Raw genomic sequence first — 26,146 nt, 5'->3', positions numbered from 1 at the left:
CAGAAAATCGCTAAATCCCGTAACCGATAAGAAGCCAACTCTACTGCCTCCGTATCACTAGCATGCATAACCCGCAATGTACGATGAACCTGATCAATAAATGTTTGTGGGTCCTCCTTGGGGTCTGATCCGGTAAACACTGGAGGGTCTAGATTAATAAAATCACAAACTCTCGCACTAACCGGTTTATCAGCAGCATCGGTATTCTGCTTCTGAGCCTGAGCAGCTACCAAGCTAGTCAACAATTGCACCGCACTGCGCATATCATGGTCTGTAGTGCCAGACGGAGGAACTGGATGTACTGGGTGCCTCCTAATATCCTCTGGAGGAGACGGAGAGGTATGAGACGGCATCTCACTCTGAGCCTCACTTTGGCCTGCTCTGGCTGGAGGCACCTGAATGTTACCCTCTCCCACAGCTGTATCAAGCCGTTTACTAATCGCTTGCTTCCTAGTCGAAGGCATCGCTGAAAGAAAACAAGGTGAATATTAGATATGAACATTTACTACTCAACTCTACGCACGATCTAGATTCAGGAAGAAGGTAACAACCCTAGATGTCACGTAGCCTCCTGATTATAAATGTGGCGCTCTACATATCCATAATCAAAACTCTACTTGACACGGCGCATAGACAACCCCTAGGATAGACTTGCTCTGATACCAAGTTTGTCACGACCCAACTGGAGGGTCATGACTAGCACCCGGGCCATACTTGCCGAGCACCAACGTACATTTTATCTAATCTTTCTTATTATCTTTAAGGGCCAACAAGATCAATATAAATGGTAGACATGGATCATGAACATCCAACAATGAAAGATAATGTCATGAACATACATAACATGAGATGACAAGACTGTCAAGAAACTATATATAAGGTACGAGCTATCATGATGCCATGAAAGACTATACAACAAAAATCAGCCGAAAAGGCATTCTAAACCATACATAAGTCGACACCTGTCTATGAGCCTCTAAAAGAACATAAGTGCTACAACATTGCCGGAACAGGGCCCCGACATACCCATAAGGTCTATAACAAAAATGCATACCAAGACCACGGCAAGTCCGGAGAAGGGATCTCGCCAATAACCGCTGAACTGGACAGCCTACTGTGGTGGGGGAGCTACGTCTACCTGTCTATCAGGACCTGCAGCACGACATGCAGCGTCCACAAATAAAAAGGACGTCAGTACGAATAAAGTACTGAGTATGTGAGGCAAGAAAGCATAAGTAAGAACAGTAATGTAAACAGGGATAGAGAATATACAACCTGTGACATCTGGGTACCTCTGAGGGCTACTGACATGAAATACATGATACATACATATATATACATAAACTTTTAAAACATACGCCTTTGTGGGCATCACCATCATCATATCGTACCCGGCCGTAATAGGCTCGGTAAAACGTACCCGGCCATCATAGGGCTTGGTAGAATCGTACCCGGCCACGTGGAGCTCGGTAAAACCCAACTGATCAGTGGTTGCACAATAGGTGCCATACCCGGCCGACTATAGCACGGCTCGGTAGAGTAAAATAGATACATATATATGATGCATGCTGGACTCATTGGAATCACATTTTGAACCTTTCGAAGTGACGTAAGGTCGGTATCCTTTGTACACGTTATTAGGATTAACTCTTCATCAAGAATCTTATAAGAATCAGGAACTACCAACAATATTAATAATATAAGAATAAGAGAAGTAACATCAATATCAATCGTTTCATAAGAAGGGCAGCAATGTAAGTACTGCTAGCTTCTAAGAGTAGAGTATCTTTGGGAGCTCGTTCATTAAATTATGTACAATCGGAGTCATGCAAAAGAATGAAAGGGATAGCCTCACATACCTTGTATATACTGCCCAACCTCAAGCTATGCAAATGTCACGACTCCTTAGTCTACAATAAAACGAATGACACTATCATTATCGTTTAAGCGTCGTAACTATTATGTATCAACCGCAACCTATTTTACGATGAAACGGACAGCACCTCCCCTATTTATATGACTTTCCACAAGTCAATACAATCACCAAACAGCCCAAACAACATCATTAATAATCATATTGAGCCTCCAAAACAGTCCACCAACCAACAACATTACTACCAAGCCTTTCGATATATATTTCACAATTTCTAGCTTCAACGACTTAGCTGCAACTTGGATAATCTTAAATATATATAGAGTAAGAGGTTCCTTACCTTTAAACAGAAAGAACAACTCCAATTTGACCTTAATTTTCCACGAAATATCCCTTCAATTCTGCCACAAGAACAAGGAAGCGAAACTAGCAATTAATTCGGGTTTTTCGGCACTAGAATTACTTTAGAAGACTTGAAATCACCTAGGGTTGATATTAAAAACTTGAAGGTATATTTACAGAACATAAAACACTTAAAACAACCTCCCACACGAGCTGGAACAACACAAAAATCAGCAACAACAAGAAGAACAAGAAACTTACTAGCGCCACGGGATTCCTGACATTTGATTTGTGTTGTTTGCCCTTTGTTTGGTTCTTGGATCATGAGAGAACCTTGAGAGACTGATTTTAGGGTTATAAGGTCTGAATATACTGAAAAATAATGACTTAAAACGGGGTTGAGGTATCTTATATATGTCCATATGTCTTAAACCGCCTTTGTGGGCCCCATAGAGAGCAGCTTGGCGTACTCTCGCGAAAACGCGAATATCTCTCTATTCCGAGATTGTATCGACAAACGGTTTAATGCGTTGGAAACTAGACTTATAGATCTTCAATTTGATAGGTAGATCACCCCACAATTCCAAGCACATTGGGAGAAAAATGCAGTAACATTTGACCTAAAGTTTAAGTAAAATTATAAACCTAAGTTGCGACAACTTTTATCAACTTTTGTTTCATAACTCGCTTGACTTCAAGACTTATGATGCGGATATTATATGATTCAAATACATTAAAACAAGACCTCTTGGGATAGTTAATCACCTCTAGTGTTACCCGAAAATACGGGTTACAACATCCTTGATTCGTTTAACTTCTAATATTTGTTAACCACTCTTATACACCCTTGTATCGTTTAAGACCAATAGGATTAACTTCTTATCATCTCAAAGATAATCGCTTCTTGGATTTACGTCGACTAACTTACGGCGTGATCTATGGTATGCGAATTTGGGTTATAATACAGCGTCTCGTACCCGGCCATCGCATCGATCATTTGGTTGATGTTAGGCAATGGAAATGAATCCTTCGGGCATGCCTTTTTTAGGTACTTATAATCTACACACATTCTAAGTTTGTTTCCTTTCTTAGGCACGACCACTACGTTAGCTAGACAATTTGAGTATTTAACTTCCCGGAACCTATTTTCAAAAGTTTGGGTACCTTATATTTGATGAATAAGTGTTTGATCTCGGACTACGGATTCCTCTTCTATTTTACCGGGTAGAATTTTGGATCCAAGCTTAATTTGTGAGTGGTCACCTCCGGTGGGATCCATGTCATGTCTAAGTGGGACAAGGTAAAACAATCGGTATTAGCTTTAAGAAAATTAATAAATTTATTCCTAGGCTTGGGAGTTAACTCTATGCCTAGGTATACCTTTCTGTCTGGTAGGTACTCGATCAGTATGACCAGATCCAATTCCTCAATTGTGGATTTGGTGGCGTCAGTATCCTCGGTTTCTATAAAGGATATCGGGACACCGAAATCATCCTCCTCGTTTGCTGTGTATTCCCCTTGTTTCCCCGAACCGGTCAGGGTTGAGGCTGCTGATTGCTATTTGGTTTCTTTCTCTTCGGCCAGTCCCCTACCTTTTGATATTGTGACCGCGGGCATCATGATCACTTCCTATACAGTGAACATCTCCTTTGCGGTTGGTTGTTCCACGTAGACCATTTTGATTCCACCTGGGGTGGAAAACTTCAACGCTTGATGTAGGGCCGAAGGCACTGCTCTCATACTGTGGACCCATGGCATCTCAAATAAGACATTGTACCTCATATTCCCCTCGATCACATAAAATTTTGTTTCCTGGGTGGTCCCGACAGTGTTTACCGGTAGGATTATTTCACCCTTCGTCGTCTCGCATGCCATGTTGAACTCGTTCAATAATAGTACTGTCTGTATGATTTGGTCCAATAATCCTAATTGTTCGATGACCCTCCATCGGATGATGTTGGCCGAGCTACCTTGATCAATTAACACACGTTTAACTCGAGATTAATAAGAACGAAATGGACCCCTTTAGGACATAGTCTCGAGTGCGTTTTTCCCTTGTGATAAAAACTTTGGTGCGCTTTATCATTGTCCCTTGCGAGACATTTACTCCCCCAATGATCATGTTGATCACGTGTTGAGGCTCCTCATGCTCAATTCATTTATTGGCATCCCTATTTTTGAAATAATATTTGGCACGCTCGCTTAGGAATTCCTGAAGATGCCCATTATTGAATAGAAGAGTCATTTCTTCCCTTAACTATCGACAATCTTCGGTCCTGTGACCGTGAGTATCGTAGTATTTACATACCAAGTTGTGATTCCTCTATGCGGGATCAGACTAAAGTATCCTAGGTTATTTGGTCTCCTTGATGTGACCAATAGACGACATTATACTCGCAGCATCGACGTTGAAGTGATATTCCGATAGTCTCGGGCTTCCTTGCCCCCAAGTGATTTGTCGAAATCGTGCTTACTCATTAGACCCCGGTTGCTAGGTCCTTGGTCTCTTCTCCTGTCGTTCCTGGCTGGGTGGCGATCAGGTCCATTTTCCCTTCTATCCGAGCCGTATAGATGATACCGTTATTGAACAGCCTTGGCTCTTGGTCCATAATCCTTTAAGATCTGTCATTCGCTCTATTGGGGTAAATAGACCCCGAGGGCCCCCCAGTTGGTCGTCCTCGACTCGGATCATTGATTGATACCTATTATGAATATCGGCCTAAGTAACCGCCGGGTATTCCACCAAGTTTTGCTTCAATTGCTGAGAAACAATGGAACTTCGGGGGTTGAGCCCTTGAGTGAATGCCTGAACGGACCAATCATATGTGACCGGGGGAAGGTCCATCTGTTCCATCTAGAACCTCGACACGAACTCCCTAAGCATCTCATTGTCTCTCTGCTTGACTTTGAAGATGTCCGATTTCCTCTTCTCGACCTTGATAACGCCGGCATGGGCTTTAATGAAGGCATCTGCAAGCATAGCAAATGAATCAATAGAATTCAGAGGTAAGTTATGGTATCATTTCCCCTTTTGATAAGGTTTTTCTATATTTTTTCAATAGCACCGACTCGATCTCATCGTCTTCTAGGTCATTGCCTTTTATTGCGCACATATAGGAAGTTACATGCTCGTTTGGATCTGTGGTCCCATTATATATGGGAATATCAGGCATTCAGAATCTCTTTGGAATTGGTTTAGGTGTCGCACTTGGGGGAAGGGTTTCTAAATGAACTTCTTAGAATCCGGCCCTTTCAATATTAGAGGCGCTCCCGGGATTTGATTGATCCTAGAATTGTAAGTTTTCACCTTTTTGTCATTCGCCTCTATCTTCTTTTCATCAGACTCCACCCGCTTTGTTAGCGCTTCAAGCATTTTCATCACCTCGAAAGTTTCTCCGGGTCCGAACTCATCCGGTTATGCGATAATTTGTTCATCTCTCTGAATGCTTTCTCTAACCCGCTAGGGTTCGGTCGTGTTCTGGGCGTGATTTTGAGTCTGTAGTTGTACTATTGCTATTTGCTGAGCTTGTAACATTTTAAAAATCAATCGTTAGCTAACTCCATCACCTTCCCCTTTGGGTGCTTCTCGAGCCAATGGTCGGGGTGCCCCCGTGAATGCTATTTTTGAGATCAGTTGGCAGGTTGATGTTGATGGCAACTTGTCAGTTAGCGTCGACCGGGTCAACAATTAGAATACCATTGAGATAAATAGAGGGTACGTCCTTGTTTGGTAACACGTTACTGTTTTCACCGTGGTGGCCTGATTCGGCGTCAACGTTCAATGAGCAGACTGAGAGTTTGACATTTTTAAAAAACCTGAAATCAAACTTCAAAGAGCAAGTATAAAATAGGATGTATTATGGAGATTCTTATTAAATCACCACTATTATCCTTGGCCCCACGATGGGCGCCAAATTGTTTACCCTTAAAATGAGTAACAATTAAATTTATACGCGATTTAAATGATATGTGATTTAATTTAATACGAATGAACTATGATCTGAAAATAATAGAATTAAAAAAAAATAAAGTGATCAAACCAAATGCGATGGATGATTAAGCGTAGTTTTACGATGGATGTTGGAAATCGGTACCGATCCAGCGTTTGGAACGGGTCCGATTGTAACTCAATGAACAAGCAGTCGAAGAACACTTTTAATAATAGCAAGAAAATAAAAATTAACTTTATTGCTTTGATATGCGTTCTAACAGTGGTCCCCAAAATAAAATGGTTCCCCCTTTATATAGTTGGGGAGTTTCAATCCTAGTACAAGTCTAAATAAGGTAAAAAAATCGTTTCCTTCCAATAAACATTGATACGTAGTTGATATCGGGCGAGATTTGCGCCGTAATATCCGGTTAAGGGCGAATATTTTGGCCCTTCACTTATCCTGTCTAACCGTCTTTTCTCCTAGTCTCGGCTCTTCACTCTGCTCGAGCCCAATGCTCGGCCATGTCCAGTCCTGGGTGCACCATTCGTTCTCCTGAGGCTCTTATCCATGGAATCCCTCGGCTATACTCGAGGCCATGTCAGATCGTGCTTTCCTCTAGTTTTTTTACCGGAAATTGGGGGTAACTTTATCTCCGATTTTATCCGTGCACATCTTTAATAAGGAGTAACTTAGTAAATTATACCTTGTATTTATTATTTTTCTTAATGGGCTTAAAAAAGAAAAGTTAAAACGACAATTAAAATGGGGTGGAGAAAGTGAAAGTACTTATTTGCACAAATTAATTTGACTAAATCGATGCTTATTTTGGATTTATCGTTAAACGTTACTTGACCACGTGCATTCATCGGTTGCACTATTGAGTAGCACGGGCCAAGTGCTCACTTCCTGCATGGCTGCAAACATGTGTCAAAATATCTTTAGTCAAACTAATGCTTAGCGTTAAGTTTCAGGTAGTTATCAAGACGTCTAATTTTTAATTAATGTCATATCATCCTCATTAACTCTAATTCATATCCAATCATTAATGTATTCATTGTAATAATTAATAAACAAGCTTCAACTTTAAGAAGCAACGTAAGTTTGATTCTGAATTGGAGGAAAAATAATTTGGACAAAGATTTCGAATTCTCCAAAAGTGGTTTTCTATTGGGACTAAATAATGGAGTAATAACATTTGTGATATTTTTGACGTAGGCAAACGTCAACGATGACGTAGTTGATATTTTGTCTTATGTGATGCAGTCTGGTTAAAATTATGAAATACCAATACCAATATACCATTCCTTATAGTTTTGCAGCGCATAATTTAATTTTTTCTAAAGTAAAAATAAAATAAAATGCTATTGATGTGCAACAGAGCAAGAGGGAACTATGAAAACAAAGAGAGGGAAAAAAAGAGGGAGAACTTTTTAAATTTTCATTTTTGAGAAAAAATAAAGTGGAGATAACTATTGTAATAACACTAATGACGTGTCACTGAATCACTAGTTTTCATTATTTCTTACACAAAGATAAAGATAAAAAAACAAAAGTAGTGGCATATTAATTGCTCAAAGGCTAGTCATGACTAATTCTTTCACATAGAAATTTGAAATTGAAAACAAAAAAATTAGCTCCAATACCTTTTGATTAAACTGATGTCTGAAATGGAAGTCTTTTTCTTTTTAAGTAAAAACAAAATATTAACTTCGATCCTTTTTTGATTAAGCTGATGTCTGAATACTAAAGTTAACATTTGACTTTTCGTACGCCGAAAATTGAGTGAATAAATTTTTAAAACATAAAATGTCAAATAAGTAAAATTAATTTGAATATTATCATTCAAAATTGAATTGTAATATTTAATCTATTGACAAGAAATCAAAAACATATTAGTCAAATTACTAGGCGCTTCTGTAATTTTATATATAAAGTTATATAATCTTAATACCCGTCATTACAAAACGTAGGCAGAGGCAGATTCAGAATTTAGTGTTTATAGGTTCCTGCAACGATCTCGGGTAAAATTTTCAATAGTAATTTGGTTCACATTCAAACATTTATAGATATTTAGTAAATTTTTCGAATACATTTACATTATTTGAATAAAATCTACTAGATTCACGTGAACGTAGGATGGCAGTTGACTCTAGAATCATTTACGTAGTACCTATTATATCGATTACTAGGGGATGTTAGATAGAATATTTCAAAATAATAGTTTCTAACATATCTAACTAAACGATTTTACAGGCAAACACGAAAATAGCTTATAAACATGTCCTCATGACTGCTAAATTACCTTTACGACTCATAATTAAGCAGCGAATATATTATTACGAATATATATATATATATATATATATATATATATATATATATATATATATATATATATATATATATATATATATATATAAAGTCTTCCTAAGACCCGATTACAAATAATAACAAGGATAGACCCAATTTGTTCTGTCAACATATCCTTTTGAGAATAAATAAAAATAGAATACAACCTAGTACCTAATATTACAAATTTTGAATAATAATAATGATAACAGCAATAATAAGAGAAATAACAATAATAATGAAAATAATTAAGTAACTCATACTTGTTTAAGAACGAGGCATGTAATAGTTGTTGTATAGAAATAATAATAATATAATATTCTTTTTACTCATTAATTGGATGGTCTAGTATGAACGCCATGATCTTCTTAGTGAAAATAGATATCGGCCTGGTCATTGCAATTGTTGTTTATTTGCACATATATGATATTGAACAAGAATTTTAGTAACATTTCAAAGTGGAAATTCAGCAAATTTATTTTTTTACCGAAGTTCAACAATTTGAATTATGAAATTTCTTAAATCTTTTAACATACCGGGAACCACATTGAGCGGAAACTTAGTTACGACTTTACCATTCATTATACGTAGTGCCTGATTCGTTTCTTAACCAAGGATCTTTATGTATTCTTTCTTATTATTTTTCTATTTACGGGCCCAGCACTCTCCCAAATACCTATCAATGATCACTTGAAATGTTTATACACACGCGCTCTCTCTATATATATATTTTATATATATATATATATATATATATATATATATATATATATATAAGAAAAGAAAATGATAAAACAAACAAAAGAGTTTGTTATCCTTGAGCGAGGTCCACTTCTGCTTCTTGCCTGAGTTCTAATTAATTTTAATTACTATTGGAATAAAAGAGTAGTGATAAGTGAGCAAGTGTCAACTGTGAATTGAAAAATAAGGTCAACAATAAAAACAAAATTATAACAAATAAACTCGAGTCTTTTACATAGAGATCAATGAGCCACAAACTGATACTAATTAGTAGCTAACTTTCTCATTAATTATACGTTTGTTTGTGTCTATTTTAAAACTGAATACTGTGTGCTGCTTTGGAAGTAGCTCTTAATTGCATTTCTTGGCATTATCTACTGATAAACTCTAATCTTTGTCATGGCGATTTAACAGTGAAAACTACTGTATACAACTTGTAATTTTATTCTAAATCAAAGAATATTTCCACTGTCAATGATAATAATAATTTTCAATTTGGTAGAGATAAGTGTCACTAATATCATTTTAACAATAGTGGATCATTTTGAGTAGCTATTTTGACTTGTTAGAGATTTAGAATTTAACGATAAACCACTATTAATATACATAACAATGAAATGAGCCTGCTTAACATACTTGAGCGTTTATACACATCGCCTTTTCACCATTAAGGTTTCTGCTTCGAGAATTTTATTTGTTAAATATTATTTATCTTAAATAAGTATAAGGTGCGCATGTCTATGAATATATAACTAAAAAGAAGAATATTGAACAAAATTTGGAATAAATTTCTTAATTATTTGATAACTTACTAATACTAGTACTGGCATGGTAAGTGGACAAGGGAGGTAATCAATAGGTAATTATTTTATCTTGATTTTGTTTCCACCAGAAGTTAAGGTCTCATATGTCTTAAGGTATGCGTTACAACAAAATCAACAAGGGTGTGTTTTGATTTTTTTTTTAAAAGAATATATAGAGAATATTTTATCTTGAAAAATTATTTTCTAGATATTTTTAATATTTAATAGAGCATAAAGGTAGTGACAAATGGTAATAATACAATGTGGACGATATGATCTGTAGATAGTGCTTTAGATAATATTTTTGAGTAGTAATTAATAAGTTTGCATTCAGGTCTATGTGTTGGTTGAACAAACGACATAAAGTAAAAATTAAAATATTTGTAAACACAAATGGCTAGCGCGTAAGTAACTAACCATCGAGATACACTTTAAACGCATTTAAGTAACCAAATACTAGAAAATATAACCCGCCGCCATACTAAACAAACCCTAAAAGGAAAACAAAAACAAAAAAGCAAAAAGTATACCCTTGTCTTGACTCAAGAAAGAAAATAAAAGAAAAAGCAAATAAGTCAATAAAAATTATTAGTTTGGTCAACACTCAACATGCACACTAGCCAGTAGAGGATTCTATATAAGCAGAGGCTTAAGTGCAAAAATCACACCTCAAACAAGCTTAAGCTAATCAACCTTCCAAAAAGTTAGTGTTTCACTTGTTAATTCGGCCATTTTCCCTTGAATCTCCTCTTCATTATGTCTCAACAAGAAATTAATAATCAACCTAATGAAGGATTAGTTAATCCAATGGCTCCTTATTATGGGATGATAAATGAAGTTCGTGTGATGCTTGTTGATCATGACCAGGAGACTATTTATGAGATGGTTGATTTGCTAGAGTCTAACAAATATAAAGGTAAAAATGGCCATCTTTAGATATATAGAACTAACCTTTTTTTCCCTCTTTGATATAACTTCTGTGTGATTTCCTTTTTATAAGAGATTTGATTGATTCTTGTTATCTCATTTGTGAATTCTTTGACATCTCTTTTAGATTTTGTTTATCCTGTAAATCTTGGATTTCTTTTCCTTGTCATAACACTATTTCTATTGCTTTTTTGTAGCAAATAAATGAGTTTTTAGTGGTTGTAAAGAAATAAATTAGATTCTCTACTGTTGGTTTTTGCTATGTGCATCACACAAAATCGCGATAAAATAATTTTGTTTTCAAACAGATTTGTCCAAAAATAATAAAAATCACATTGGTGAGAATATAGGCCGATGCGTCTTTGATTAGCTTCCTCCACAAATGTATATCCAAAGGGGAGGGGGATGATAGTTTTAAGTTGATTACTTTATTTATTTAATCAACTTAAAATCCGTCTTTTTTTGTTTCTAAATAATTCCGTATGTTTTTTTACACCTAGTCCTTTTGAAGAAAAAGGGAAATTAAACCATAAGTTCTTTGTCTTGGCCTAGAGTGACAAGAGAGTTGGAGGAGGATCTTTGATTTTTACAAATCTAGCTATGATCTAGAGAGTAAACATTCCCCTTGGGGGGGGGGGGGGGGGGGCACAGAATTAGGGCAGAGCGCCGGAAGGAAGGAGAAAGAGAAGGACCATATAAGAATCGACATGTCTATCATTATTATTGACCATGAGTAAAAGATTTTATCTTTTTATTGAATGTAGACAAAAAATTGGTTGACATGATTTTCACATATTAAAAAAAAATTGTTTAATTAAAAATTTCAATCCTTTCATTTGGAACCACATCCATGATGCCATTTTTTTCCCTTTTCATTTATGCAAAGTTTTACCTTTGTTTAAAACTCATATATATCATGGATTTTTTCCTATGTAATTTAAATATTTTTTAAAAAATCTTGCATCTTTAAAGAAGTTTTTGGTTATAATTTTTTTCATAAACAAATGTTATTTCACCCTTTTGACTGAGCTCGTTGAACTAAAAACTATTTCAAATAAAAAATTTCTCAATTTGAAAGAAACAAAAGTGGATCCATTTTAATAACTACTTGCCAAATATTATTTTGCATTTTGGCTCCTGATGGTCATTTAATTACTTCCTCTACTTTAATTAGGACAATAAAAAAAATCAGAATATTTGGAAAAAAGAAGTAAGTGCTACAATTATCTTACCCAAAAAGCTAGCATAAAATGTGGATTCTCTTTAGAATTAGAGAAAGAAAATATAGTCTTTACTTGTCTACAAAATGGTGTTAATCTTTTTGACTAGAATTGGTGTGCTACATTTTGTTATAGTGGTTTTAACATTTTATTTTATGGAAATAAAAAGGATGCATTTATCTGGTAAAATGGTACAGAAAAGAAAGAATAAGATGTTTAAGAGATCAGATTTTAATTCGTATGGCATGATAAAAAGCATAGCAAAATGTGAGAGAAAAAGAAGGGTTTTTTAAATCCTTTTTCTGCCTTTAGAAACTTCCGAAACTCAAAGTCAATACCTAAATAATGGGTTAGGGTTTCATTTTAGATACTTAAGATCGAAAACACACCACACTGTAATATAATCCATCAAATACTAGTATTATATTAGATAACACCTCTTTCTGGAAAGTGGAGATTTCAGGTAACACCTATTTCTGGAAAGTATACATATTTTGTCGATTATTAACTCATCCAAGTTCAGTGAAGATTCAACACATCATATTTTGTCGTCTTATCATCTAATAATAACCGTTTGTACTTTTGTTGTCGCAATTAAGATTATTGAATTCTATTAAACGGTGATATTATATATGAGACATGTAATAACACGCGGATTTCATAAAATTTACTATTAATATCTTCATATTTAATTGGATTAGAGAACAACAAATTATTAATAAATCCGCCCCCCTTTGCAAAATCTTCTAAACTTATTAAAATCTTCATGAAATAAAATTATATCAAACTTGTGCGCCTATTATCTCTTGCTTTTGATAGTATCTTTATTTAGTGTTTGTTTAACTTCGTCCGGTCATTTGAATAAATAGGAATAGATTCTTAGCTTTAACAATCTTTCACTGTTCTAGTTACTAATTTATCCTAAATAGTTCGTCGATATTTATTTTTTTGAACTAGTACCTGTCTAATTAATTGCACACATTGCTTACTATATATAAGTTGATCGATATGTGCCTTAAAGAAAAAGTTTATCGACATGTACAATTTGAAGTTCGTTCAATAAATAAAGTATAGCATTATAACATAAAAAATTATAATTGAAATTATATGAGAAATAAACATACCCTCATGCTAATATATAATTGAAGAATTAATCTAAATAATTACTCACCCAATCGTTTAAACTAAATATCATCCATGTATAATATATTTATAATCGTATATAATCGTTGTATAATTTATGTATGCTGGTTAGGAAAAGTAAACATTGAATCTGGCTGACAATTCAAATGCATTGATACAGTTACGACAGTTGGAGCTGCCGAAATGGCTATGAATATGCTGTCGAAAGGCAAAGAAAGATATGATGTTATGATAATCAATGCATATTCACCTGATTTGCTTTCCACTCGGCTTTTGGGTCAAGCAGTGGCGTTGGATATCATTTCGATCTGTGAGTATTTCAATATGTAACTCTATTGTTTTAGTGAATAAATTTCAGTGAGTTTAACCTAGCAAAATTATAATTCTTGCAACTTTATTATGGTGATCGTACATGAAATTAACTCTTTAGACGCAATGGTTTCGTGAAATAATGCAGTTGTATGTGATGATAACAATCCTCTCTTAGCAAAGAAGGCTTTGGACGTTGGAGCTTACCTCTATTTGAAAAAACCACTTCAAGAGGAAATGGTGAAATACTTGTGGCAGTTTGTGCTGAAGGAAAAACTGCAAAGGGAGAAAGTGAAAAAAGTTTTAGAAAATGGAGAGGATATGATCATCAACATCGGTGATGATGATGAAACTGGTGAAAATGTTGGTGATGAACAAGGAGAGACGAGTATGGGTAATGATGAGGAACAGAATAACAATCATGAGGTTGTAAACAGTGAATCCAATGGAAAATACAAGCTGAGGAAAAAGAGAGGTAGAAAAAGCACAAAAGAGGTTAATCAAGGAGATAGCCATAGCAGTGGTAAGTCTGTTAAGCGAAAGGTCTGCACAGAGTGGACTTTGGAACTTCATGCTAAATTCTTGGAAGCTGTGGCTCAACTTGGTGAAGGAAGTAAGTTTACTTCGCAATTATTTATGTGTACGGTCACACCTTTCTATAACATCATTCACTATAAAACCTAAGTTTTACTCGGAACCGATTTTTATGTTATGTTATAATATATGTCCTCTATAACAGCACTTTACTATAGTAGCAAAAAAATATCGGAACAAATAAAGTTATTATAGAGAGGCTTGAATGTACCTAATTATATAATATTGGTATGAGATGAGCTTAAATAGAACGACATGCTCCGTCAGAATTTATAAAGAGTTAATATTATAACTGACTTGATCTAGGAATAGCTCAATTATATTAAGTTATATTCTTATGGAACCTACAGGATGTTATCCGAAAGAGATTCTTGAGCTGATGGATGTGCCTGGTCTTACCAGGATGCAAGTTGCAAGCCATCTTCAGGTACATTGATATAATTTTCTATGTGGAAATTCACGATTCATTTGATTTACATTGAATTCATTCAAAATGATAAATAGAACAATTTTGCTATATATTCAGCAATTATTTACATGTGATTATGCTCTCGATGACATTCCTATACTATTATATATTCAACCGTATTTTCAATGAGTTTTAAGTTATGTTTGCACTGACAACATATAATTTTTTATACGATTAGATTAAGTTGACTTAACAATAACATGTAACTTGTCATATCAACTTTGATACAGTAACTTGCTATACCTGTTTAAGTTGTACATATAATGTAAAAATTCTTTGAACATTAGTATATACTATAACTTTACCCCTTCTTGAATTAGATTTAACTTAGGTACACTTATTATGGACAATTACCTATCTTTATATTTTAGGTGATATGATTGTGTAAATGCGAATAGTTACCTACCATTATGTTTCGAGGTTACTAACTAATCTTACTAATTCCTTTTTCTCCTTCAACACCTTTCAGAAATGTCGCAACGACAATTGGAGAGCTCCAGAAAAGCGAAAATCTTCTCGTAACTCATCAGGTCAGGGCTCGTCCAGTGGTTCTCAACAACGAAGTGGCCACAGAAAGTTTGGTTCAATGCCTCGTATCCAAACAAATATTGTCACAAATCTGCAACAGCAGCAACTTGACCAAGAAATTAACCAAAGAAGTCCTCCTGAGTTTCAGTTGAATAGCAGTAACATTATTGCTAGAAGACAGAGTTCAACTCAACAGGAACAGGTCTATCGCCCACAACTTCCTTATGTTGAACCCCAATACCTTAGCATTGGCAGCCCATTTAATAACCCAAATTTTACCCAAAATAATGCTGGTGGTTTTGTGCAACAACAACAACAACATGGACCTTTTGTTGGAATGATGGGCCAAGGACAAGGCCCAATAATTGGGGGCACTAATTACATGCCTGGGTTTACGATTAATAATGGGCCGGATCATAATGCTCAAAATGGCTACAACATGAATGTCAATGCGGCCCATTTGGGATACTCAGGTGGCCCAATGATTTCAGATATGAGTGGAAATGTGACAATGAATGGGCTGGGCTTTGCTGCAGCAGCAAATCCTAATTTCCAGCAACAATATGGTCAGCCCAACATGACTGAGCCCAGCAATTTTGTGGCCCCATCAAATGTGAGTGATTCTGAAGGAACTGATTCAAATGAGGGACAAAACTGTGATCAGTATTTCGATTTCAATGATGTGGATTATCTGTTCCAGAATCTTGGACCTCCTACATCCAACTTACCTAATGAACAAGGCACTGAGTTTGGTCCAGTTTACTCTGATGATCAGGTTAGTGCTTTCTATCTAACTTTGCTTATTGTCACAAAGCTACTATTGATTTATATTCGAAATATGCATTTGAGCAATGGTAAAGTTATTTCCGTATGATCTATAGGTTACGGTTCGAGCTGCAGAAATAATCAATAATACTTGCATTAAAGTAGGATGTCTATCAACTATACGTATGTAATATTCAACATATATTGATAGTAGGTAACAGGGGTGGCAAACGGCCGGGTCGGATCAGACATCGGTGGGTTAAAATGGATAATATAAAAAAATAGATAAAACATCTGACTCGCCCCATATTTAATACAGATAGAAAATGATTAACCGACAAATAATCCATATTATCCATGGCCTCTTGAATATGATCACTTTTTGGAGAATTACTAGTTTCCTAAACTTGAGGAACTCCCAATTTGAATCTTTGCGAATGTGTTAAACTTATTGATTATCCATTTTTTAAATGGATAATATGGATCCTATTCATATTTGACCCACTTTTAAAAAGTTTATTATCCAACCTATTTTTAAATATTTTATACAGATGAATAACTATTTTTTCTTAATCCATTTTGCCAACACGGTAGCTAAAAGATAAGATTGCGGACAAAATAATTTTCCGTGCTACCAAACAGACTAATCTCTTGTTGATTTAACCTTAAACCAACATATGCAGGTGAAACCAAGTGTCCCGTTTCCTGGAATAGCAAACTTTCCTGACGATTTGGCATGATCCGATGCAGTCATTGACAACTTTCAGAAGGGCTGTTTTGCAGTGACAATTCTGTTTTCTGAAGTGGAAATTGCATTTTTCATTTGCTGGATGTTGGAGATTATGTTGTTTTGTATTACTTGGTTTGTAGGAACTATTGGATTGGTATTTTGTTTTTGTTTTTGTTTGGAACTAGTGGCCGGTATTAGATTACAGGTTTTGGTTGTTTTCTTGACTTGGGATTATTGTTTTCTTTAGCATCTCATTGATCATTAAAACCTTTTGGTTGACTGATTTATATTACGGGATTGATTATCTGTGGGATTAATTGCATCTTAGTTATGCAATAATGTTTGGTGTTTTCTTAATCAATGGGATGATGCTTTTTAGTTTGGACATAAAGAAAAATTTTACTTTTTTCTGAAATCAGTGTTTGGCCATAAATTTTCAAATTTTCACTTGAAAATGAATTTTAGAATTTTTCGAAAATTTGAAAAATTCCAAAAAGTTATTTTTCAAAATTTTAACTCAGATCACTCACAAAATTTCAAAAACAATCCAAAATTATATTCATGTCAAAACACAACTCTAGTTTTCAAATACCATTTTCACTTGAAATTTTTTTTTTAATTTTTTCCGAATTTTTACAATTCTTATGTCCAAACGCCCACTTATTATTGCACTCTGCTTTTGTACCCGTACCCAACCAATTTTCTTCATTACTTGTCTTATCTACTCTTTATCTTAAAAAAAAAAAAAAATTGGATACAAAAAAGTTTAATCATACTCCCTATTTTTATTGATGCTATTTCCTTGGTCAATTTTGAGTGTTGCTCTTTTTAAGAGCTACGTGTACAATTTAAACTAGTGAATTACAATAATCTCTTTACCTAAGTGTTTCTCAGTCATTTCAATCCTTTTCAAATTTTTTCAAAGGGTATATTTGATGATAGGAGCTTCAAAATTCATGCTAATTTGAACATTTGATATAAAATTATTATGTTAAAATTTGCTAATCATGTGCTGCACAATTTATGAAAGACCTGTGTATTTATACTTAATAGTGAACAAATATATGTTCTAGTTCTTTCATTCGAAGTGACATACTAGACAATACTGAGATAAAAACATACTAATATTTAAATTGATCCTCACTCTATCCATAACACAAGGGATACTACCACCAAAACACACACAAACCAAACAAAAGGGACAGAATTAATCAATTTTATCAACACATTTGAATTAATTATTGGTTAAATTTTCTTAGCCAAATATAACAACGACCAAAATCAAAATTATGTATTAACTGGGACTAAGAATGTGGATTATTAACCTTGAAATAATTTGGGTATATATAGTGAGAGTTTTCTACAATAGGTTGAGCTTTGATTTTTGTCAGTCCTTTTCTCCTTCCCTTTCTTCGATCTCCTATGTGATTAAAAAAAAATTTGCAGTAAGTCAAATAACACTAAACGTGCAGAAGAGTATATATCGGTACAAGATTGTAAGAGGTTTTCCACAATATACAAGCTATTGCTTGAGTAGAGGTCAAGAAAATTTAAAGAAGAAAGGGTGACCAAAAACAAAATTGTAAAAGACATTCTTAGCCATTGTCTAAAGCTAAGTTATTCGGACTCTTCACTTTCAGTGCCGTATCCATGTCGATACGACGTGGGTGTGCATATGGGCGTGAGATCCTTACCAGATCTGGTCAGCCGACTTTGGGTACTTTGACCAAAATCAACTGAGAAATTCAGGATAGATACAATGATTTTTGAAATCCAAATAAAAGTTAGGGTAAAATTGAAGAAAACTTAATACCTTGTATATAGAAATTTTTATGTCAGTCTTTTTCCTTTTATTTCCTTCTTGGATTCTCCTCTTGATTAATATTCATTTCTTCTTAGAATACCTTTTAAGTTTTCATATAATGTCTCATAATTTAGATATATCTTTATAACTTTATTTTTAAATATTTGAATTATGTTTAGCCGAATCTCCGCACTCATATTCGTACCTGGATTCATACCCCCAAATCTTAAAATTTAGATCATGAAGGATCCCACCTCTGAATCCGCACCCGTATCAGACACCCGGCCCGAGTGCGAGCAACTTAGGCCTAAAGTGTAGCTTCAACTTGGAGATATGTAGCTAGAATATATAATTAGAAGTGGAAGCTATTTGTTGGAATATGGGCCATAATACTTCTGCTATATAGATAAAAGTAGAGTTTCTTTTCGTAGCAGGGATTTGCACCTTGCTTATACTTTAGTCAATGTCCAAATTGTTTAATTCATATGGATATCTGTAACAATTACTACTAAAAGATTGAGAGTTCTTTTGTTGAATCTTAATCCACAAAAATTACTTCTTACCTTGGTTTTCCTCCCTTTTGTTGAAATAAATCAGAAGCCTCTTGAGAGCTACTATCTTGAAATATGTCTTCTGCAAAACAGAAAGAAATTTAAAATAAAAATAAAAAAAAAAGGAAGGAGATTTGTGTAGTTGATTTTTGTATGGCCTAATTATTTGTCTGAAACTAAGTACTATTGCTTTATGTGACACAATAAGTTTTATTTTTGTTATCCATTATTGTTGATTATTATGCATGAACTTGGGGACATAGTTGCTTTAATTAGGTAGTGTAACGCTTGACAAGTCGTCGATGCATGAATTTGCCATTAACTGTAAGACTCTTTCACTTAAGTTCTATACGTAAAAATATATTTTTTTTCCTATTTGGGTGTGTAACATTTAAGTTAAATCTTTAAGTACCCATTAAGTATCCGGTATCAAATGGGATATAGCTTCATATAGAGGGTAGTGAACACTACGAGTTAGTTATTAGGGAAGATTCATGCATAGAGAATAACAAGGTATCAAGTTTGAATTGTTGTTATCAACGTCACCGGAGGCGGATCCACGACTTGAGGTGATGGATGTCATATTTACTTTATTGTATTGATTATAATGTTTGTTAGAAATATATATTCAGTTCGATTCGATCCCTTTCAAGTTTATTCAGGTCAACTTAATAGATTTTTTATTTATAAATATGAAAATTACATCTTTTATATATCAAGAAACAAATAGAATCAACATATTGAACAATATATCACATCTATAGTATTAACAATACAAGTAAAAATAATAATTTCACTAGTGGAATTATATTCTTTCTTATAAATTAAAAATAAATTTTCACATGTAAAATTAATAGTAATATTTTTTATTTAGAGAATCACACCCTCTCTATTAAAGAAAACTTTGCACAAGTAAAATAACATCTTGGATAAGAGAAATACATCAATTCAGAATAAGAAAAATAGAAAAAACATCTTCAATAGTTAAACAACAACCCATAGGTAATTGTAAAATTCGATAATTTATAATTTTCCAAAACTCAAAACCAAAAATTTTATGGTTTTTTTGTACAATGCATATGAAATTTTCATTACAATTTAAAATAAAAAGATTTAAACTTAAAACAACCATAGAAAAACACAAATTATGATATGGTAAACAAAAGAAATTATAAAAAATGGATTTGATCTCAATCCAAAATTCTCATCAAGACCCAAGTTTTTCAGTTTTAAAATAAGAGATTAAGAGCAATACTTTTATTTACCCATACCGAGTGTTCGCACCAAATTGTACTAATTTACAATATTTACATCACCCCTTGAGTGTGGTCCTTCCCGGACCATGCGTCAACGAAGGATGCTTTGTGCACCCGCCTGCCCTTTTTTTACCATGGTTAAGTAATAAATTAGTGTGAGAATATATATTAATTAATTATAGTTTAGTTAATACTATATATTTAAATACATGTATCGTATATTTATTGGATTGATGTAAATACCCGGTACGAGTAAGTATTTACCTTGGAACATGAGCCCTACACACAATCAAACCTTGCAAAATGCCCTTACAACCACACATTTGTCTAGTTTGAGATCGTGGGTGGCAAGATTAACTATTTAACTTTGTTTAAGAAAATTTAGCATATGTATATAAAAAAATTGTCAACCTAGCGGGTGTCATGCCACCCTCACGTAGAAGGGTGGATCAGCCATTGATCACTCTCCACTCCGGCCTATGCGAATATTACTCTTTCATCATTTTTGTATTGCGTTTTCAAATCTAGTGGTGGATTAATATAAATACTATGGGTTCTAAGTTGAGAAAATGAGTTTTAAAATTTACTCTCTCCATTTCAATTTAATTATGTGGTGGTGTTCATATTTCAAGAGTTAAAAGAGTTTTTCTTTTAGTGCGATTTCCTTTAAATATTTTTAATTATTTATCATTGTGACTTATGGTAGTTTTACGTAATTTTCAAATATGTAAATTTTATTTTTAAAAACTTAAAGATTATATTTCCGATTTACGATCAAAACTAAAATGTCTGACTCTCGCAATTCAAATTATGACACATAAATTGGGACATATTTTTATATGTACTTATTTTTCTCACATATATCTAGGTTTCGACCATGAATTTGTTTTCAAAAATCATTCTAAAGAGACAATCATGATTTTGCCTCTAAGAAACCACGATGATTTAGTCGCTGAGATTAGTGGCGGAGCCACCTTATGCTAAGGGATGTTAATTGACACTCGTTTGTTGAAAAATTATATTGTTTAGCTTGATCAATATTTTATTTTGTACGTATATACATTATATGTTGATTTCATTTATTTTCTTTGTATATTTGTTCTTTTATATTTTGATATCGCATAATAAAATTTTTGGCTCCACACTGGTCGAGACAAATTGCCACTAAAATCATCTTTTTCTTTTTCTTAAAACTTATTAATGGTGTCATTTGGATCTCCATGCCAATGCCAATACAGAATGAATAGACTCCGTTGGGTTTCCACGCGGACAGTACAAATTTCGCAAATCTTAAGGAAGCACAAAGCTAAACTTGTCATTGAAAATTGGATTGCTTTTACTATCCGCCACTACCCTCACTACTTCTCATGTATTCATTCTGAGAACCAGAAAAGAAAAGAAAAGAAAAAAATCCAAAATAACATGTCATGTGCCAAATAGCCTGAATCTTGTCCTACCACACGTGGATTCCCCCAAGTCTCAGCTCCCCTTTTGTCTCTTCGATAAAACTCCCCATGTGATCCTCCCATTCTCAAACTCGAATCAAAAAAAAAAAAAAAAGGAGAAAAAAAATGGAAATCATTGCTGGCAAAAAAGAAAGAATTTTAAATATAAGTTTTTCGTCCTAAATAAGAATAATGAGTTTTTAAGTACAAAGATCACACTTTAACTTTTAGTGGATTCAAATATTGAATTTTTTGAATCTTTGAACGGAAATTACCTATTTAACGAACTACCTTAGATGTAATATTATAAATTACTTGTTATAGTAAAAAGTAGTTGGAAAGATTGTTGGGAAAAAAAAAGTGTTCGATTGCTTAGAACAAGAGTGTCAAATATTATATACTATTACTTTTCTACTTATCCAGGTTTTCAACTTTGAGTTATGAATTTAGAACTATAACTTTAATTACTAATAACTGGGGTTTTAACGTGATATTTGTATATTTTTGAGAAAATTTTTAGCATAAACACACAGTTTAAACAAAAGCTATTGAGTTAGGTCAAATCCGTATCCGGACTTGTAGCTCGGCCCCTGCTACTTACCATGCACAACCAAATAAAGCTCAATAGATAAATGGATCCCCCCCCATTCACTTCTTGATCAGTTAGCTGTTGCCAGTAAGTTTTTGAACTCTGTTCCCCCCTTCTGATCATGTGCTAGCTGTAACCTTTGATGAAATATAATACTACTACTGGCCTACAAATATTTTAAAAACTACTAGTGTTGTACATTATTCTCCCAAAATAAGACTTCAGCAGTTGAGCTCTCATTAGGCCATTTTCATCTGAAATCAATGGATCCTCCACCTCTTCCATCCCAAATCAATGTCATTCCTACAACTAATGCCATCACTCAAATTGCCATTGCCCAACAAAACTATCCAGATTCCACCAGCTCCTCCCCGCGCTCACGCCAAAATGATACGTGGGATCAGGAGTCTCTGGCACAAGTCCCTGGTGCCAAACTCCGCCTCATATGCAGCTACGGGGGTCATATTATTCCCCGTCCCCACGATAAGTCCCTGTGCTATGTTGGTGGTGACACCCGCATTGTGGTAGTGGACCGTCAATCCTCCCTCTCCGATCTTCATATTCGCCTTTCCCACACGCTCCTCAATGGCCGTGGATTTTCCCTGAAGTATCAGCTCCCGAATGAAGAACTTGATTCCCTTGTATCTGTCACAACTAATGAGGACTTAGATAACATGATTGAAGAGTACGATCGTGCAATGTCTGCTTTGCCTTTGAAACCTTCTCGTCTTCGTTTGTTCCTTTTTCTTGCCAAACCTGAGACAGCAGCCTCTATGGGTTGCCTCCTTGCTGATTCTAAATCTGAAACGTGGTTTGTTGATGCTCTTAATAATGCTAGCTTGCTTTCTAGAGGGCTTTCTGATTCAGCTGCGGGGGATAATTTTCTGGAACTTGAAACCATTCCCAAAAGTGATTCTGGTATAAACCTAGAGGCTCAGAATGAGTCATTGGCTGCTAATAATAGGCAAATGGCAAAGAATGCAATCCAAGAAGTGCAATCCACTATGCCTGATTCACCAATGGTTGAAACAACCTCATCATTTGAGTCCACTGTTTCATCCCCATCTATGCCAAATTTGCCTCCAATTAGAGTTAGAGCTGAAGATACAGGTTACGCAAATGCAAGATTCCAGGATCAGATGCTTGGGATAGATGAACAGTTCTCACAGATGAATGTAGCTTCAAATGCACAAAAGGTGGAGGATGGTTATCTTCATTTGGCTGCAGCAGCGGCAACACCACCTCTTCCTACTGTAATCGGTGGCGCAGCCGTTATGTCATCGGCTACATTGGTGAACACTGCACCGGCTACAGGGGAACATCAGGGTCGGGTTATCTCTGATGATGAAAGATCAGATCATGGTGCGCCTACTGGGCGCCGAAAACCCCCATTGCCGTTACAGCCAATTCAGAGGAAAGTTGGAGACGGCTATAGCTTGCCATCACCTGATTCAAAACATGCTGCTGGGGGTTACAACTTGCAATCACCTGATTCTGTAGCAAGGTACTATTATTTTTACTTCTGTTCATTTGGTTGATAACTAATGTCAACCAAATGACTATGTTCAAGATCAACTAGCAATAGCAGGCTATCTAAGTAAAAATCACTACAGTAACCTTTTTTGTCTTTTCGAAAGTGAAACATCAGTTATTCCTTAATGCATCATACAACTCGTCAATCGTTCAAACTCAAAATTTTATTGTAGGACATATGTTCTTATTTAGAATCTTGGCAGGTAAATGAATAGCTAGCTTTAGATATAGCACATAAGTTTGAAGTTCGTCCACCAAGTCACTTAGAAAGTTAGATCTAAACAACAAAAAGAACTAGTAATAAATTTTGTGACAACAAGACTTGAAATATTTTTGTTGCTCTTTACTTTTGGCATGTTTTAGTGTAATTGGGATTAAAAAACATGAAAAGCTTTTACTTTCGTCAAATAATAAGACAGTTTTGGATCTTTTTCAGTGATAGCAGCATTGCATCAGCAACATCCTTCTCAAAACACACGATTTACCAAGATGCACCTCCAGCAGCGAGTCGTGAAACCAGAGTGCCTTATGCAGCAACTGACCACAAAAATAATATTGTGGACCAGAACTCTCAAATTCAGGTGCAGCAAGTTCAGGATTCTATGGTTATACAAGTTCCACAGCAAAGTCAGCAGCAGCAGCAGTTCATTCCTACCAGCACACATTACATCCAACATACTGCAACCGGTCCAGTGGCAATCCCATCTTACTATCAAATGTATGCACCCCCAACCCAGCAACCAATTCATCAACAAATGGATCAGCAATATCCCATGTATTACATGCCAGTACCTCAGACTCAGCCGTATAACATGGCAGTGCAATCTAATATAGCTGATGCTACTGCTGTAGCTTCAAGCCAGCAGCTAACACCACCAAATCAAACAATGGTTTCATCCTCAGCAGCCTTTAAAGAAGCTCTCCCGCCTATTTATCCGTCAAGGACTGTCCAGTCCTCTAACCCTGAAATGGCTGCGAATGTATATAGAACACCTACCCCAGCGACTCAAACAGTAGTTCAAATTCCTCAAAGTCAATATCATCAACAGTATTATGGTCTTTCCCAAGTTCCTCCTCCATCACAGCAAATGACTGCTGTTTCTAATGGCGCTGCTAATTTCGGCTATGAGTATTCTCATCCTGTGCATGAACAGGTGTACTACACTCAAAACACAGCTCCATCACATCCTTCTCAGTACCAAACTATGACTCCTACTACTGCAGTTTTACTATCACATGCTTCAGCACAGATAGCTGCAGAGAATACCACAGCTCAGAACAGAACTTCATAGCCTCTATAAATAGAACATCCGTTCAAGGAATTGATTTCATCTGTATTTTTCTTTTAAAGTAAGGAGTATATTATGGCAGAGAATAAGTCTGGTATCGTGTTATTCTTCATCCTACAGCATGCTGCTGTTTTGATGGGGTTAACAAGATAAATACTTACTTGTGGTGTCCTAAGGTGGAACTAAGAACAGTGTTGTAATTGCTTCCTATGTATTTATTGCTCCCTTTTTGCTCATATATTGTCTTAATAACTGGTACTGAATAATAAACAACCTATTAGACTTATTCTTTTGTCAACAATGTTCCTTCCATTTATGCTTCTCTGGCCTTAGCCTATGTCAAAAAAGAGAAGAACTGGTTTCCTCAGATTACTCATGCTTGATATTTGTCATGTTGTTAAGCTCAATAATTTGACGCCTACTGCCGTGGTCTGATAGTGCCTTATTATTCAGCATTGTGGATTTGTTGGCTACGAAAATCAAGAAGCGCGCTGTAGTCCAGTAGGGAGGGCACAAAGAACTCTGGTTCAATCAAGTTAAAGTTCAACTCTTCTGGATAGATAATACAAGACAAACAAGAATTGCTCTAGGCACTTTAATTCAAAAATAATGTGCAGTGCAATTAACAAGACATAAGAAAAAAGGAATATGCTGATCTCAATAGGTTGCAGCACGAAATAATAAATCCTTAACATGGCAAAGATTAAAAAAGCAGTAAAGCCTAAAACAAGCTGAATTTCCTATTGCCTTTTACTAAACACTAATCATTCTTTCATGATTAATTTCTGACTTCATGCATCAAATGTGCCAAATCTAACATAACTGCCGCACCAACACTATCAGGTAAGTCAACAGCACATGTTCTCTGAATGCTCAATTAGTAAGAGGATTTTGAGTTATAATTGGACAATCAAGTTGAGAATTGTATAATATGTGGGTTGCTTACTGATGCCT

General features: G+C 35.0%; 2 protein-coding genes across 2 annotated transcripts; both read left to right on the top strand.

Annotated features, from left to right (window-relative positions):
- Positions 1-10,847: 10,847 nt before the first annotated feature.
- Positions 10,848-16,735, top strand: LOC104091994 (two-component response regulator ORR21-like). The gene is made up of 6 exons (XM_009597459.4): positions 10,848-10,956; positions 13,491-13,640; positions 13,788-14,252; positions 14,584-14,660; positions 15,172-16,005; positions 16,679-16,735. The coding sequence occupies exons 1-6, from the start codon at positions 10,848-10,850 to the stop codon at positions 16,733-16,735; spliced, it is 1,692 nt and encodes a 563-aa protein (XP_009595754.2).
- Positions 16,736-22,550: 5,815 nt separating this feature from the next.
- On the top strand, positions 22,551-25,478 carry LOC104091995 (uncharacterized). Its single transcript, XM_009597460.4, has 2 exons — positions 22,551-23,874; positions 24,340-25,478. Exons 1-2 carry the CDS (start codon positions 22,634-22,636, stop codon positions 25,193-25,195), a joined length of 2,097 nt encoding a protein of 698 aa, XP_009595755.1. The 5' UTR covers positions 22,551-22,633; the 3' UTR covers positions 25,196-25,478.
- Positions 25,479-26,146: the final 668 nt, after the last annotated feature.

This window comes from Nicotiana tomentosiformis, chromosome 3, assembly GCF_000390325.3.
Source record: "Nicotiana tomentosiformis chromosome 3, ASM39032v3, whole genome shotgun sequence".
Lineage (NCBI taxonomy): Eukaryota > Viridiplantae > Streptophyta > Magnoliopsida > Solanales > Solanaceae > Nicotiana > Nicotiana tomentosiformis.
The sequence above is the reverse complement of the archived record's forward strand: the minus strand, read 5'-3'. Positions and strand labels throughout refer to the sequence as shown.